Genomic DNA, 15,671 nt, shown 5'->3' on the forward strand with positions numbered 1-15,671 from the left:
AACAATCTTCACCTTGAATCGATTTCCATCAAGTCAATCTTCCATTTTTCCATGGCACAAGCTTTTTGTATCATATCCCATGAGAGAATAATCGACTCTACCTTCAACTAAAATTCCTTTTGTCATCATCTTGTGTGCTTTATTCTCTTTGACTCTTCCAAAGATCTTCAACTTAGTGTTTTGATACTAGTTTGTTGTACCAGTAGAAGCTTTGATACCAGTTTGTTGCTCTAGCAGAAGCTTTCATGAAAACAATATTAATTCAATAACAAAAAGACAAAACAATCATACAAATGATACACGGGGTTTTAACGTGGTTCAACCAACTATGCCTACCTTCATGATCGCTTTATTTTTCGTCATTTATTAGATCAAAACAAAATTTATAACTTAATTCACTATTTTAGAGTAGCTTGTACCTGATCAAAAATGGTTTTAGTACAAACTACCATAGTATAGTGGTTTTTTAGGTGTTGTCCACTAGGATGGATTATTCTCGATAATTAAGGCTTAAATGAGAGGATAAGAAATTATTGTGACCAAGTGAAATTGATTTGAAAATTCATAGTGAAAAATCAATTTAACAATGGTCTCAAATTGAGAAGAAAAATGAAATATAAAATAGAAGAAAATTAATAGGAGATGAAATTCTTGGAGTTAGGATTTTCTAGAAAACAATTTCCATGGTGAATAGATGTTGAGATCTAATTTTCATCAAGTTAGATTGAAAACCTAAATTTTCATCTAAACCAATTTTTGATTTAGCTTTAGGTCTAGATTTAATTTATCTTCAAATTAGGTCATTTAATCCAAGAGATCAATTCAAATCATACATTCAATTCATCTTAAATTATCTTCCAGTGATTCACACAATGCAACTATTCAGTCTCATCAAATCTGGCTTTAAGAATTTAATAGTTTGCATTGTAGTAATCATCCAAGACAATTTGAAGAGAAAAATCCTCAAAATTCAATTAATCAATCAATTGGATCAAATTACCTTTGCAATTCAAGCTCATTTATCTAATTCACCATAAATCTTGCCTCTAGATCCTCCATCCTCTGAGAAAAATGAGATTTAGCCACTCATGCTTGGAGATTTGGTCTCATAAGGCATGTTTGGCTAGTGAGAAAATGAGAAAAAAATGAAGGAAAGTAGAGAATTCTATAGAGAGAGAAAATCTGGAAAATTCTACAATTAAAAATGTCCCAAAAAGCTCCTTAAATGAGAAAAATCAAGTTTTCATTTATATGCCAAGGTCAAGTGGACACTTGGCCTCATCTAAGAGGTCTTCCGGGGGGTTCTTCACCAAGAAATCTGGAGTTTAGTAATAAAATGACCATTTTGCATGAGGTCCAGCAATTTCTCATGATTGTGTGAAATAAAAAATGCAACAACAACAATTTTCGCCTTCCCAGAGCATTTTGCATTACTATGCGAAATTTTCACATAATCATGCAAAATCAGTTTTGAGATTCCCCTTTGGTTTGCAACACAAATACCTTCTAGTCCATTTCGCATAGTCATGTGAGATTTTTGCATGATCATGCGAAATGGAAATATTTAATTTTTCCACTCATTTTTGTCATTTATTCCATTTCTTTCTTTTGAATCCACCTCAACCACCTCCAAATCAACTCCAAATCCTGGTCCAACCCAATTGCATTACTTTTTTCATTATGCATTTGGATCTTCATCAAATTTATTTGTTCTCTTCAATTTGATTCATCTCTTTTGTCACCAATTTATCAAAATCATACATTGAAATGACTCCAAATCTTCATAAAACTTGTTAGTAACTCTTGCAAAGGCAACAACATGTTAATTGAGTGTTTTATGCATAATTACTACTCAAAAGATGTGAAACTCATGAGAATTATTATCTAAAATATGTTTTTTTTTATAGTAGTAATCACTCCACGAATGAGAGAGAATCTTTTCACTATACCATAGAGAATATTACAAAGGACAAAACTAGATACAAGTATTATTGGGTTCCCGAAACATCCCATGTTTCCCTACTCCTTGTATCCATACCCTACCATGAACCCTCTCGCTCTATTAAGTATCTCCTGTTCTTTCTCACATCTTTGTCCACCTCGTATAGTCTCTACAAGCCTATCTCCATCTCATAACCTTTTTGATTACTACCAAAAAGTGCTATTTTGTAGACCTAATTATAATGGTTTTAAGCACCTTTGTGTAGTAATCATATTCATTTAACCCAATTAATTCATTAAGGTCCTTAGTAATTGGTTTTAACCATTTTGTGGCAAGTTTACATGTTTTTATCAGCTTATGAATCAATTCAAGCATGCCAAATGATGGAGGAGCTACTTGTACAAGTTAAAGCAAGGATTTTGGACGTTTACAGGCTTGAATTTCAAGTGGAAACACGAGCACAAGCAAAGAGAAGCGAAGAGGAAAATGGAGAAGAGGAAAACAGAGGATAGCAGCTGCAGTCTTCCTTCGCACTTTTGGGGCACTTTCCGAAGTCCATTTTCTACATGCTATATACCATTTCAAAGCTCAGGAAGTCAAGAATCCAACGCTTCAAATCGTGTATGATTCGGAGCTGAAATGAGGAAGATATGGCCTTCGGAAGACAACTGCATCAAACCTTGCGAAAATTTCGCAAGGTGAATTTCTCCTTGCGAAATTTCGCAAGGGGATTTTCCTCATGGTACGAAATTTTGCCATTTCGCAACATTGCGAAATTTCGCAAGGAGAAATTCACCTTGCGAAAATGCCAAATTTCCTCTGTTTCTCCACGCACGCACCACCAACTTCCCAGATATTTTTAGCTTGATATTTTCTCATGTAAATTCCTTTTGTAACCTTGTATTCAGCCATCATAAGGCTTTATCTTGTAATTTTGCTATATATAGAGGTGCACAACACCTCCAGAAGGGAGACGGATTGGAATATAGATTTGGGGGGATCGATCCTCTGTACATGAACTTAGTAATATATAAAGCTCTTTTTTCTCTCTTCTCCTGTTCTTCCCCATTTCTATTTTCTTAGTAGCCAAACAGCCTCTGAGGACTTTTCCTCAGAGGATGATTGGCTAAAACCTTTAAGTTTCTCAAAGTATGGATGTTATGTGATGGCTTGGATGCAATCCCATGGAAATTTCTCGCACCTGGAAGGTAAGGTAGTCGTTTTTCATTAATGGTTCATTACTGCAAAGTTTGGTTTTTATTTCCTTTGGACAACTTCCAACGGCCAATACTTGATAAGCTTTTGGATTTCCATCCATTAGTTATCTCTTACGAGCTATTGGAAGGTGAGGTTTTCAATTCCAAGTTTTGCATTAATCCATTAGAGCCAATTTCAATGGCCATTGAAAGGTGAGTTTATCACCTGGAATGACTTTGAGTTGCCAATATTTGGTAAGCTTTTGGCTTTAGACCATTAGTTATCTCTTACGAGCCATTCAAAGGAAGTCTAAGGTGAATAACCATTGATGAAATCCACTACCATCTATTTTGCCATTTTAAAGGATTAAAACTTGATTTGCTAAATCCATACCGGTTCGGGAAGCAAGCATCACCATAGTTGCAACCCCAACGCGAGGAGCCTATCCTGAGATTTCCAATTTGCATAAGAGCCAGAGCATAGCTATCCTATCTTTGAGAAACTTGTTTTTACACCCTTTCATTTTAGTCTTTAATGTTAGCTTAAATTAGTTTAAATCTCTTTAAAACATTTTCATCTTCTTTTAAAGCTAACATCCATAAGAAAATCGCCTATTTTCCTAATTTGAATATCACTCGTGTTTGCGAAAACCCTTCCCAGTGAACGATCCTAGAACCACTATGCTATAGTAGCTTGGCTACTTTAGTAATAGTATTTAAGGTATAAATTTTGTTGATACGCCTTTAAAGGTAAGCTACCAAGAGTCGCATCACTTTTCCTCTCATGACCTACAATATTTATAGAGATATTCCTAACAACTTTTCTTATTAATAAGAAAATCTAATATTGCAATAAAAAATTAAATTAGGAAATATTTTGTACAATATTCTTTACAAAAATAAAAAAACATTTACTAATTAGGAATTTAGGACACTTTCCATCACTAGGATCTTACAAATAGAGAAAAATCGCCTAATTGCACTACCGTGTTCCATTTTATTTGTTAAGTTGTATGTGGTCAAGATTGCATTTGATTTTAATGGTGTGTTTCTGTTTTACATCTTTGAACTCTCTCATCTGGAAAAGAGGTATTAGATAAACTAGCATATTAGATTATATCACATTTTCCTTGAAGACTTCCAAATTTAAATAATTAAATTTTGTGTTGTGTAACAAATTTGTAACTTAATAAATGAAAATTAGGTCATTTGAGTAATATTTGATTTGTCAAAGTCTTGAAGACAAACAATCCATTTTCATGCCAAGAAATTCGGGTCCTACCTCTTTTAGTGTAAGCATGTGCATGTCCTCCATCTACTACACTATTTTCAATATCCAAGCTTGTTATATAAATATGAAGATAAACAAATAGAAAATTTTGGATCCATAAACTTCAACAAATATGAGATTCACCCCAAAGTAAGTGAAGTGATGACTAAAAAATGATAGTTCATTGTAAAAGAATTTTTAGTGCAAAACAATTTTTGTGGGAACTTCCTTGGCATGAGTTGGTGACTAATTGTTTTAATTTATTAGAAAAAACAATGTCAAGCCACAATATCAGTTTCAAGTTTAAAGACCATTTATAACAAAGGATAAATTTCATTCACCTCTTTAAAGTTTACATTAAATACATTTAGTCACCATTATTTTAAAATTTCATCAAATACCTTCCCCATCATTCTTATTTTTTATTTTCACTCATCTCCCATGAGGTAAATATAATTAATCGTTATGAAAAATGATTATTATTAAATATGAAAAAATTTCATGATAAAATATTATCTTTAAGTACAAAAAATAAATCACAATGAAAGATTATTTTTAGGTGCACATAAAAAATTTTATAACAAAATATTACCTTTTAAGCACAATAAAACATGAAAAAAAAATATTATTTTTATCTGTAATAAACTTTTCTAACAAAATATTACCTTTAAACACAAAAAAAAAAAAAAAACATGGGAATATTTTTTTTTTTTACACATGAAAAAATATATCCTTCAGACAAAAAAAATAAAAATAAAAATAAAATAAAATAATGACAAGATTATTTTTAAGCATAGAAAATTCATAACAAAATATTACCTTCAAGGATATATATGTATACACATATTTGATTTCAACACCAACAATATAACTTGTCTATAGTCATAGAGTGAATGTTGAACAAAAATTATGTCAAAGAAAAAACCTTTAGTAACATGGCACAATCAAATTTTATGATATCATAAAAAAAAACAAGAACAAAAAAAAAAAAAAAACAATAAATCTTAAAAAGACATTTGAGCTAACATGAACTAGAATTTCATCCCATTGACATTAGATGTTATGATTGCAATGATGAAATAGTGCTATATTGGTTTTAGGTAATTGCATCTAGTCACCAAACTTGCTCCTCTAGTTGTTGAGCCTGCTCTTCAAACTATTAAGATTGTTCCACCAATTTATCGGCTTGATCTTGCACTTGTTTTCCCAATTACTCGACTATTTTCTGTGATGCCCAACTGTGTTTCTCTGTTGTACGAAAATACTTAAGTCTAATTACGTAGTAACTTTGACAAAAAAAAAAAAAAATAGAAAAAGAGTTATTAGTGTTGCTTTAGCATTTTGGGTATCATGTTTAGATTTTAACCCATGGAAAATAGTCAATATTAGGTTAAATGATTGTTTTTATTTAGATCTAAAAATGAAAATGGTTTCTGAATTGATTTTTATGAAATAGAATTAAATAAAAATAAATAAATTGACAATAGTGCAAATATCGACTTTTAATTCAAATGATCAGTTGAGTCTAGGGGTTTCCACAATCCAATTGTGAGAATAGAAGCTAGAGAAAACAAGGGGTTTTTTTAGTAAGGTGATCTTATGGATTTTAGGATTCTTGGTCGTTTGCAATCAACCTAAGTTCCATAACTCAAAATTGCATATAAAACCTGATTTTTACCTTTTTAAATTAAATTCCTAAACATCATCAGGTGAATGAAATTTATTGTAGGTTTAAGTCTTAGGTTTTATTTATTTATTTTTAACTTTTTCTTAACTCATCACTTATTTTAAAAAAAAAAAAAATTGACTCAATAGAAAAAATGAAAATATTTTATTTTTTTTCTAAATACTAAAAGTAATATTTGGAAAGCACCATAACACAAAAATACCAGATTTGTCATTGAAATCTTATATTCTCAAACTAAAATAATTTCTTTTGAAATTCAAAAGAACAAAAGCTAGCACAGTTGACAAGGTCATCTCTACAAGCATTTAAATTAGATTATCAATAATAATCACTTGACTTTTAAAAAGAAAGTTTATCATATAAAAGAATAAGGAATTAATATGATTTATCAAATGATTTTTAAAAGAAAATTATCTAATAGTAATCTACTGTATCTCATGTGTTGAAGATAAAGTCTTGTAATGAACCAAATATGCATTTTATATCAGCACTTAGGATAAGATTTCCTACTTTAAAGCTTGGTTAATATATTATCCTTTTAGAAAACTGGGAATCTCACATTATGATCAGATCCATTTGATTCCAATTCCTAAAACCTCTCTAACAAATCCAAATTCTTTAGCTTGAAATGAACTAGTTTCATAATCAGACATCAAAAGGATTCAAGCTCAATTAAAAAAAAAAAAAACCAGAAATCTAAAGAACAAGTTAAAATCCTGATAGAGAAATGCATCATTTCTTTCTTTAATTTTGATTCATACAATCTTCTTCCAACAATTGATAAGGACTTAACAATCCATGGCAAGATTCATGATCCTCAATCTTGTTTGGCAACCAAGAAAATAACAAGAAACCATAATAGAAAAAGAAAAAAAACCTCTCTCTAAAAATAAGACTAAATTCTTTCTATCACTCAATCTCCCTCATCCCTATATCACCAAGGCAAGTTATTAATAGGCATTTGATCAACTTACAATCCAATCACAACTTGCCATGTATCTTGAGAAAAAACAGATAATGAATCTTCAACTTTGATCCTTGCATGTTGTTTACAAGTTGTTTTGATACAACAACGACAATTTACATGGTATCGAAATATATTTTGCATATCAATTGTAATCTCCATTCCTTTTGTAGCTTCTTGGTTAAGAATTGATATAAAGCAATAACAATCGATACATATTTCACATATCGAATTTAGAATTTGCATATCGAATCTTAATCCCTTAATTTACAATGAGTTTGTTACTTTGTCAAAATGACATCCAATACAACCTTGTATATAGCGTCATCCATTTTCTTTATCATGGACCATCAAGATATGAATTCGATAAACCTATTATAGCTACCTAAGAAAATAAAGGATAATCTTAATAGAAAAAATACCCAAGAGGGAGGGGAGTGAATTGGGTTTTTTTTTTTATAAAATTTCAAACACAATAAATTCAAGCAAATGAAGCATAGATATTAAGAGATAAAGTTACACTTGGATTCTAACTCCAATGGGCTCTTACACAATCTCTTCAAGTCTCTACTCACTTGAAGGTTCTAACACTCAAATGAAAAGTTTGAATCTCTCAACCTAGCTCAACAAGGGCTCAAATACAACTTAAATGCTAGGAAGAATCACAAAGGTGCATTAAGGAATATGCAAATGGAGATTTAATACACTAAGGAAAGAATGAAAGCTTTTTGGGTAAGAACAGTAGGTAGACAAATAAATGCAAGTGTTCTCTTCTTCATAAATAAAGTGGAGCTCTCAATTTATAGGTTTCTAGCCTCGGGAGCCAAAAATACCAAAAAGTAGCCTCGACTAGTCGAGCTGGGGGTTGGCCAATTGACTAGCCTTTGGGCAATAAATGCATGGCGACCATTAGGCCTCAACCAGTCCTTGATCGAGAAGGCATATCCCTCGATCGGGAATGCAAGGCTACTAGAAGAGAGAAGATTTTTTCATCTCTCAACCGGACCTCAGCAAGAAGGTGTAACTGGTTGACATATACCCTAGTCGATTGAGCTGGTTGGACAGTGCTTCAACCGGTTCATTATTTTTGGCCTGAAAACTTACCTTTTTTATTCTTTTCTCTTCTAACACTTAAACAAGGTCTTTAGGTAAATTAATATGTCAATTTTGAAACAATTTGCCTAAGGTTCATTTGATAAAACTAGGGTTATGATGGAAATGTAACTTTAATGCATAAACCGAGTTTTTAAAGATGCATAAAAAGATATGAAAATCCTAAGTGCACCCATGCATTCATCTTACATATGTTTCATATGATTAAAGGTCTTTTAAATATCTTGATCTTGCATCCATTGGGTCCTTTGATGAATTTCCAAACTAACACCTGGAATTCTCTATAATTCAACCCAATTAGCCACTTAACCATGGTTTCTTATCATCAAAATGCGATTAGGAAAACCCTTGGGCTAACACTACCCAAAATGTGAGCTCTATCATGGTATCAAGATAAAAAAATCAATATCTCAGTAATATTGAAATGTTGATTTATTCTAGATACTTTATCTTTAATTGCCTACTATCAAAATCCAATCTTGCTTCTTCTTAATTAATGTGGATGTTAAAAAGTGCTTCAATTTTGCACAAGTTCTTATAAACTCCCAACATTAGAAATTGGACAAAGTAATCAAATATACTTAGAATATCATTAATTAAACCTTTTAAACCTATACAATACACACACAAATCATTACTTAAGTTTAAAATCATTACATAAGTTATTACCTTTTGTAATAGTAATGCTTATAATCTTTCCATATGTTAACTTATCATAAGCATTCTCTAATCTTAATCTTGATCTTTTCTAAGAAAAGCCTAGGTAATCCTAAAATAAAATTTTCTTTCTAAAATGATTTATTACACTACAAGAAAACATGTTTTTTCTAGCGAAAATTTAGCGGTGAATTAAGGTTATCTCTAAAAATAACTTTTTTCAACAAATTTTCAACTATTTTCGCTAATAACAATTTTTTGTGAACTTTTTATGAAGAATTTCATATTTTCGTCACTAAAACATGTGGTAGGAAAATTTAGCACCTTTTCTTTTTGCACAAACACTTTTGTCATGAAAATTGAAAATTTGCCAACGAAATTTTATGTCACTAATATAACTTCTTTGTGATGAAAAAAATTTCATCACTAAAAGTTACAACTTTTTATCTACATTTGTTGTCAAAGTTTTTTCATTGCTAATTGAATTATTTCTTGGTGAATTAAGTAATTTTTTTACTAAATAATATTTTTAAATTATGATATTAGTAAGCAGTATTGATAAATAGTTAGTTGATTTATTTAATTATTAATTAGTATGTTCTTAGTTTTTATATAATAGTAGTATTATTGTAAAATAATATAATATACTATTTTAGTAATTGGTATCTATATTATAATATTTTATTTGTATTATTTTATATAAACAATAAAAATAATTAAAGATAGGTAGGATTAAATACTATAATATAAATTTATTCAAATGTCAGTATGTTGTTATATAATGTTATCCAAAAATAAAGAATATTATACTAATTTTGTTTTATTGGATAAAGGTTTTCTATAACATAGGTGGGATTGAATTTATTTCAGTTATGGGTAAGCTATAATCCTATGGTTTGGTGTCATTCAACATCATGCTTGTTTACTTAAGAAGTAAATTTCTTTCATTAAATCATCTAGTAACTTTTAACTACCTAACTTAACCTAATTATAATTTCTTTAATTATTATCTAGTTTCTAAATAATGATTAATTATAAAATTTATTAAATAAATTACCTAGCATCTATAAAGAAGTTTCTTTGACAAAGAATCTCATATGTCTTTCATTTTCTCATTTTTATGTTGTAATTCTTGAACAATCATATCATTTGAATTTTTTAAATCTAAAATGTGAAATTCTATTTTGAATAAATATTAAGATTAATTTATTATTTACAAGGATATAAGTTATAATTCAAATAAAAACAATTAGTTTCTTTCTTTATGATTTGCTTCAGGTCATCCACCTAAAATCTTGAAGTTTAAGACATGTAAGTTTGATTAATAAATCTAATGTTTTGTCAATGATCTTAGATGGAACTCCTATGAAATGTTTAGAGATAAAGAAAATTAGAGTAGCAAGCACATCCTCTATTTCTTCCTCATCCTCAACTATTTCATTTTTTGAATTAGTTCTATAAGCGCTTAAGATAAAACTCTTATCTTCTTAAGTGAGAAATGATCCCACCAACCTTTTAGTTAGCTTGTAAATACAACAATTAGTCTATGGGCAACAACATGATTATTGTTTAGTTTATAGGTTACGCTAACCATAGTCATTTCCTGAAGTTAATTTGGTTAATATGTTAAACTCTGTCATACCATCTATGTTCCATTCATAAATAGTTCTACTAGTATATGAAGATTTTGTGTACTTATTCCTTTTCTCATATTGCATATTGTGGAGGGTTGGCTCAAAGGTAAAAATTATCAGTCCTAGTAATTTCCTAATTCTAAAAATTCTTAATACTAAAAATTTCCAAGTTTTGAGTTTCTTTAGGAATTATAATTAGTTCATAGTTTCAACATCTAAGTAATGTTTTCATCAATACATTAATTATCCTTATATAGGAAGATTGTACGTGGAGTATCCGGAATAATTAAATTCTCATTTAATGCTTTAAAATTATTCTTTTTATTAGATTTTAGTCAAGTATAGGGTTTTCTTGAAATTTCTTAGATAACTCAAATGACTTAAATAAAAGCTTATCATATTTTTCAATAAAAGTTGTCTTAATATGTTTTTGATATTGGATAACTTCTTCCACTTTATTGAGTTGATCTTCTAGAGTCTTAAGAATCATATTAATGTAATTATCATCCATCTTAGTCTTAAAAGGTGATGCTTTTACTATTTTTTATATAGATATAATTCAAATTAATTAGAAACTTATACACTTTTAAATTATTTAATTTTTATATAGATGAGTTAAAATAAGTTAAATGAGTTTGAATCTTAAGAAAATTTACTTCTTTGTTGTTTACTTTATTTTCTTAGGAATATGTTGATCTCCTAGACATAAATTGATTTAAATATTCAACTCATTTCAAGCATTAATCTAAAGTTCATTTATGGATTTACAAACCTAATCGAAAAATCACCACACATCTTACCCTTTGATGCCTGCACCTTCTACTAAAACACGTTATTCTAGATATCTTTTTGAGATTATTACTCCCTAGGATGGATAAAGCCTTAAAACAAACTCAATAACCATTTCCATGGCTCTATACCATTAACCACCTAGGATCATATAAAGACAAAAATGTAATGAATTAAACAAAACTAAAATTAATTCATGGGTGAGTGATGGACCTTCATTCTCTATTTCACTGGCTACTTGAACTTTTGTTTAGAGTAGGTTTAATCATGGATTCTGTGACCTTTTTCTAAGATAAGCTTGAAGTCACCATAAAATAGAATTGATTTTAGAAATTAGAATCAATTCAAAAAGTCTCTTGTGATGCATGGTAACCACGCAATCCCAATTGCGATTGGCCCAATAGAAAAAGAATCTTTATAAACGATTTTTCCATTTTTTTTCTCCTCCTCATGTATTGACATACTACATAAAGTAGTAGGTCCTACATTTTTGCAATCATGAATGCAGGGATTAGAGCATTTTGAATATAATTTTAGAATATAATATTAAAGGCACAAATTAAAAGAATATTTATTATTATTTATCTGAAATAGGACGATAATACAACAAAATGAAAGGTATCCACACACTCAGCTAGGCCATGGAGTTGCAACTGCAAGAAGTGGAACTTTTCTATGAATGGTCAGACCAGTGCATTCAGTCATATCCAAATCCTCCCTTCTACCTCCACCACCCACTTCCCAATCAAACCGATGAACAAGATTTGGTAACACAACCTCAATTGCCATTGCCGCGAACAGAGTTCCTGGGCAACCTCTCCGGCCAGCTCCAAATGGGATCAACTCAAAGTATTTCCCTGTGAAATCTATAGAAGAATTCAAGAACCTTTCTGGCCGAAACTCCTCAGCCTCATCCCACAACAGTGGGTTTCTCCCAATTGCCCATGCATTGGTAATGACTCGTGTCCCTGCTTCAATGTCGTAGCCCATTATTTTGGCGCCCCGGGTGGATTCTCTGGGAATTAGTAGTGGGATTGGAGGGTGTAGTCTGAGAGTCTCTTTGATCACTGCCTTCAAATATTGCATTTTGTCTAAGTCATCCTCAGTTATGAGGAGTTTGCCTTGAGCAATTCCTCTGACCTCATTCTGAAGTTGCCTCATGACTTGTGGGTGCCTCAAGAGCTCTGTCATTGCCCACTCCAAGACTGTGTATGTAGTGTCACTTCCAGCAGCAAACATGTCCTACAAGAAGGGAGAATGCATTAAGTAGCAGCTTTTTGACAGGAAAGAACACTGACAGGTATTTCGAATTCTGAAATGGGTGAACAATGAATATCAAGTTAATTTGATAATTTGGGAAAAATTATTATTGATCTTAAATTTGTATAAATCACACTGTACTATTATAATGATATATCATCTTGGCAAATGGTTGTTAGCATAATTAAGTAGATGAATCTTCTTGCAACCGAAGAAAAATAGGAAATTCTTATAAATACCAATACATATACACAAATAATAATAATAATAAAAAGCACAAAGTCCAACAATACCAGTTATAATGTTAAATTCATGATGCTCCTTTTTATATAATGAAAGAAAGAAAGATTTTATTTTATTTTTCTTGATTGCCAAACAAACTATGCTCGTCCATGATGGTTAATTAATCATTCTTACCAGAGTAAGAGCTTTGATGCAAACTCCAGTTATGGCAACGCCTGTGACATTATCCTCCTGAATGCCAAGCAAAACGTCCACGAAATCCTTCACTTCCTCATCTACACCTCTTTTCCTTCTCTCCACGTGCTCTTTCACCACTTCATCAAGAAATCTATCGAACTCTTTAGCAACTTTCTCCACTTTTGCATCCAAACCATTGATGAAGTTCACCCATGACAGCCATGGAATGTAGTCGGCAACATCGAAGCCACCCAGCAACCCCACAAACTCCTTCAGCAGTTCTCTATATTTTCTTCCAGTTTCATCTCCGCTGTATTTTCTTCCTAGGGCAACTCTGCATATAAGATCATTTGTTAGGGACTGAAACATTTTGCTCAAATCAATTGGGGTGGAGGAGGAAGAAGAGGAAGATATCTTCTCCATCAGAAGGGCTGTCTCTTCTTCTCGGACTCCTCGGAAGGACTGAACCCTTCTGTTGCTGAGAAGGTGGAGTACACAGATACTCCTCATCTGTCTCCAGTACTCTCCATAGGGGGCCATGGAAACGTCCTTGTAATCATAGAGAAGTTTCGCAAAGATGCTTGATTTAGGCCTGTTTGAAAAGATGACATCATTGGTCTTCATGATCTCTCTTGTAGCGTCTGCAGCTGAGACGATGACCACTGGAACTTTGCCAAAATGGAGTAGCATAATGGGGCCATGGCGCTGAGCCAAGGCCCAGAGAGAGCGGTGAGGGAGCAAGCCTAGTTGGTGGAGGTTTCCAATGATTGGGAGCTTTGGTGGGGAAGGAGGTAGCCTCTTTGTGGTGACTGCAGGAGTGGTAGGATAGAGCCATTTGATGAGGAAGTATATGAAGACGAAAAAGGGGAGAAGTAGCAGAGAGAACGACGCGTTTTCCTTGTACAGAAGATCTAGAAAGCTTCCCATTTTCTTTTTGTGTATCTAAATGCGTGCGTTCTATCGCAAGTTCTGGGATCTTCCTTGGTTTATATGCAGCAGGAAGCTACCGAAACACGTATCCATGTCCACTAAAGTTGATCAGCTTGTGCAAAACCTTTTACCAAAAGTTGAAAGATCTAAAACAAAGTCACTCAAAACTATTACCATGAATAACTGGTATCAAAGAGACTCCTTCAGAGTAAAATATCTACCCACTCATCTCTGATGTGAACTAAAATAAATATAAAAATGGACATCGCTTGAAGCCCAAATTTTTAGGTAGTGCATAATTTGATAGTGTTCAATTCCAATTGATAAGCAATTTGCGGCTAGTAAAAGTCGTATTGGTCATTTCTAGGATCTTACAAATGGAGAAACGTGGCCCGGTTGAACTGCTGTGTTCCCTATTATTTGATAAGCAGTATGTGGCCAAGACTGCACTTGATAAAAATATCTTAGATATTGCCACATAGGTGCCACTTGGACACCACATAAAGCACCATGAAATTCTAAAAATCCCATTCCCCTTTTCCGAAAATCCTCTTTTTCTGAAAACCATACATGTCTTTGCAATTTGTTGGTGCAATGTAGAGTACTTGGGAAGCTGTTTTTTTAAGTTCAACAAGTATGTGTAGAAGGGCTAGAATTATCCTCTTTTGTCATATTTAGAATTTCCCTTTATTCATTTAAGGTTACTAAAGTCTTGTGTTTTTTCTAAACTTTAGGATCAACAATAAGGGAAAGTTCAATTACAGTGTTATGTTACATTAATGGTAATATGATCAATGCACCTAATGGGATTTGCTTGAATTCTCCTTCATCAAAGGTTGTGTTAGTTAGAAGCAACAAAACATTCAATGACTCAGTTGCATGTTTAAGTCAGGCATTGTGCAAAGGCTCTTCTCAAGTAATGTTGAAGTTGGTTTATCGTTATCCAATTAATATTGGAGATGGTAATTTCAACTTTGTAACACCACTTATAAATGACGATGATGACGTGAGTTTAATGTTCAATGTAGCAACAAAGTTCACTACACCTCATACTGTTGAGTTGTATGTAGAGTTCCTATCAGTGCAGATGGAGAATGTTGACTGCACCATTGAATTGTCAATTGATGTATCGCCTATCCCGTCTCAAAAAAGGGTGGATCTTGATGATACACTTGAAATAAGTGAAGATCATGATAAGCCTGTAATGAAGATAGATTCCAATGCGGTGCATGACATGGTCATGAGTGAAGGATATGTTTATGAGGCCCCTAAAAACCATGATGTTGATAGAATGGAGCATTTGGGAAATGAGTCTACACACCTTTATCATGAATATGTCATCCCTTCCCCGATGTTAAGTGAGTTGAATTGGGATGTGATAAGGAGAACTTAGGGCCACGTAGTGGAATATGGAATGACCATGATGTATTGTACAAAGGCATATGGATTGAGAATAAAAAAGAATTACAGTATGTTGTTAAAAGATATTGAATATACAACAATCATGATTTTGTTGTAGTTGAATTAGAGCCTCATTTATGGTCAGTAAGATGCAAGAGGTGGGATGAAGGTTGTAAGTGGAGACTTCATGCTTGTTGTTGTAAAACTCACAACTTGTTTGAGATAACATAATACATAAGTTCTCACACTTGTGTATATCTTAAACTCTCACAAGACCACTCTCAGTTGGGGTCCACCTTGATTGTTAGGGAGATACAAAATATAGTAAGAAATGATCTATCTATGTCAGCACCAACATTGCATCAGATAATAAAAGATAAATATGGCCATGAAGTTCATCATAGAATA

At 32.0% G+C, this 15,671-nt stretch overlaps 1 protein-coding gene across 1 annotated transcript; it reads right to left on the bottom strand.

Annotated features, from left to right (window-relative positions):
• Window positions 1–11,811: 11,811 nt before the first annotated feature.
• On the bottom strand, window positions 11,812–14,065 carry LOC117934497 (cytochrome P450 71A3-like). Its single transcript, XM_034856206.1, has 2 exons — window positions 12,930–14,065; window positions 11,812–12,494 (listed from the first exon to the last, which is right to left on the bottom strand). Exons 1-2 carry the CDS (start codon window positions 13,857–13,859, stop codon window positions 11,883–11,885), a joined length of 1,542 nt encoding a protein of 513 aa, XP_034712097.1. The 5' UTR covers window positions 13,860–14,065; the 3' UTR covers window positions 11,812–11,882.
• Between the last annotated feature and the right edge of the window lie 1,606 nt (window positions 14,066–15,671).

The sequence above is a fragment of the Vitis riparia genome, chromosome 17, assembly GCF_004353265.1.
Source record: "Vitis riparia cultivar Riparia Gloire de Montpellier isolate 1030 chromosome 17, EGFV_Vit.rip_1.0, whole genome shotgun sequence".
NCBI lineage: Eukaryota > Viridiplantae > Streptophyta > Magnoliopsida > Vitales > Vitaceae > Vitis > Vitis riparia.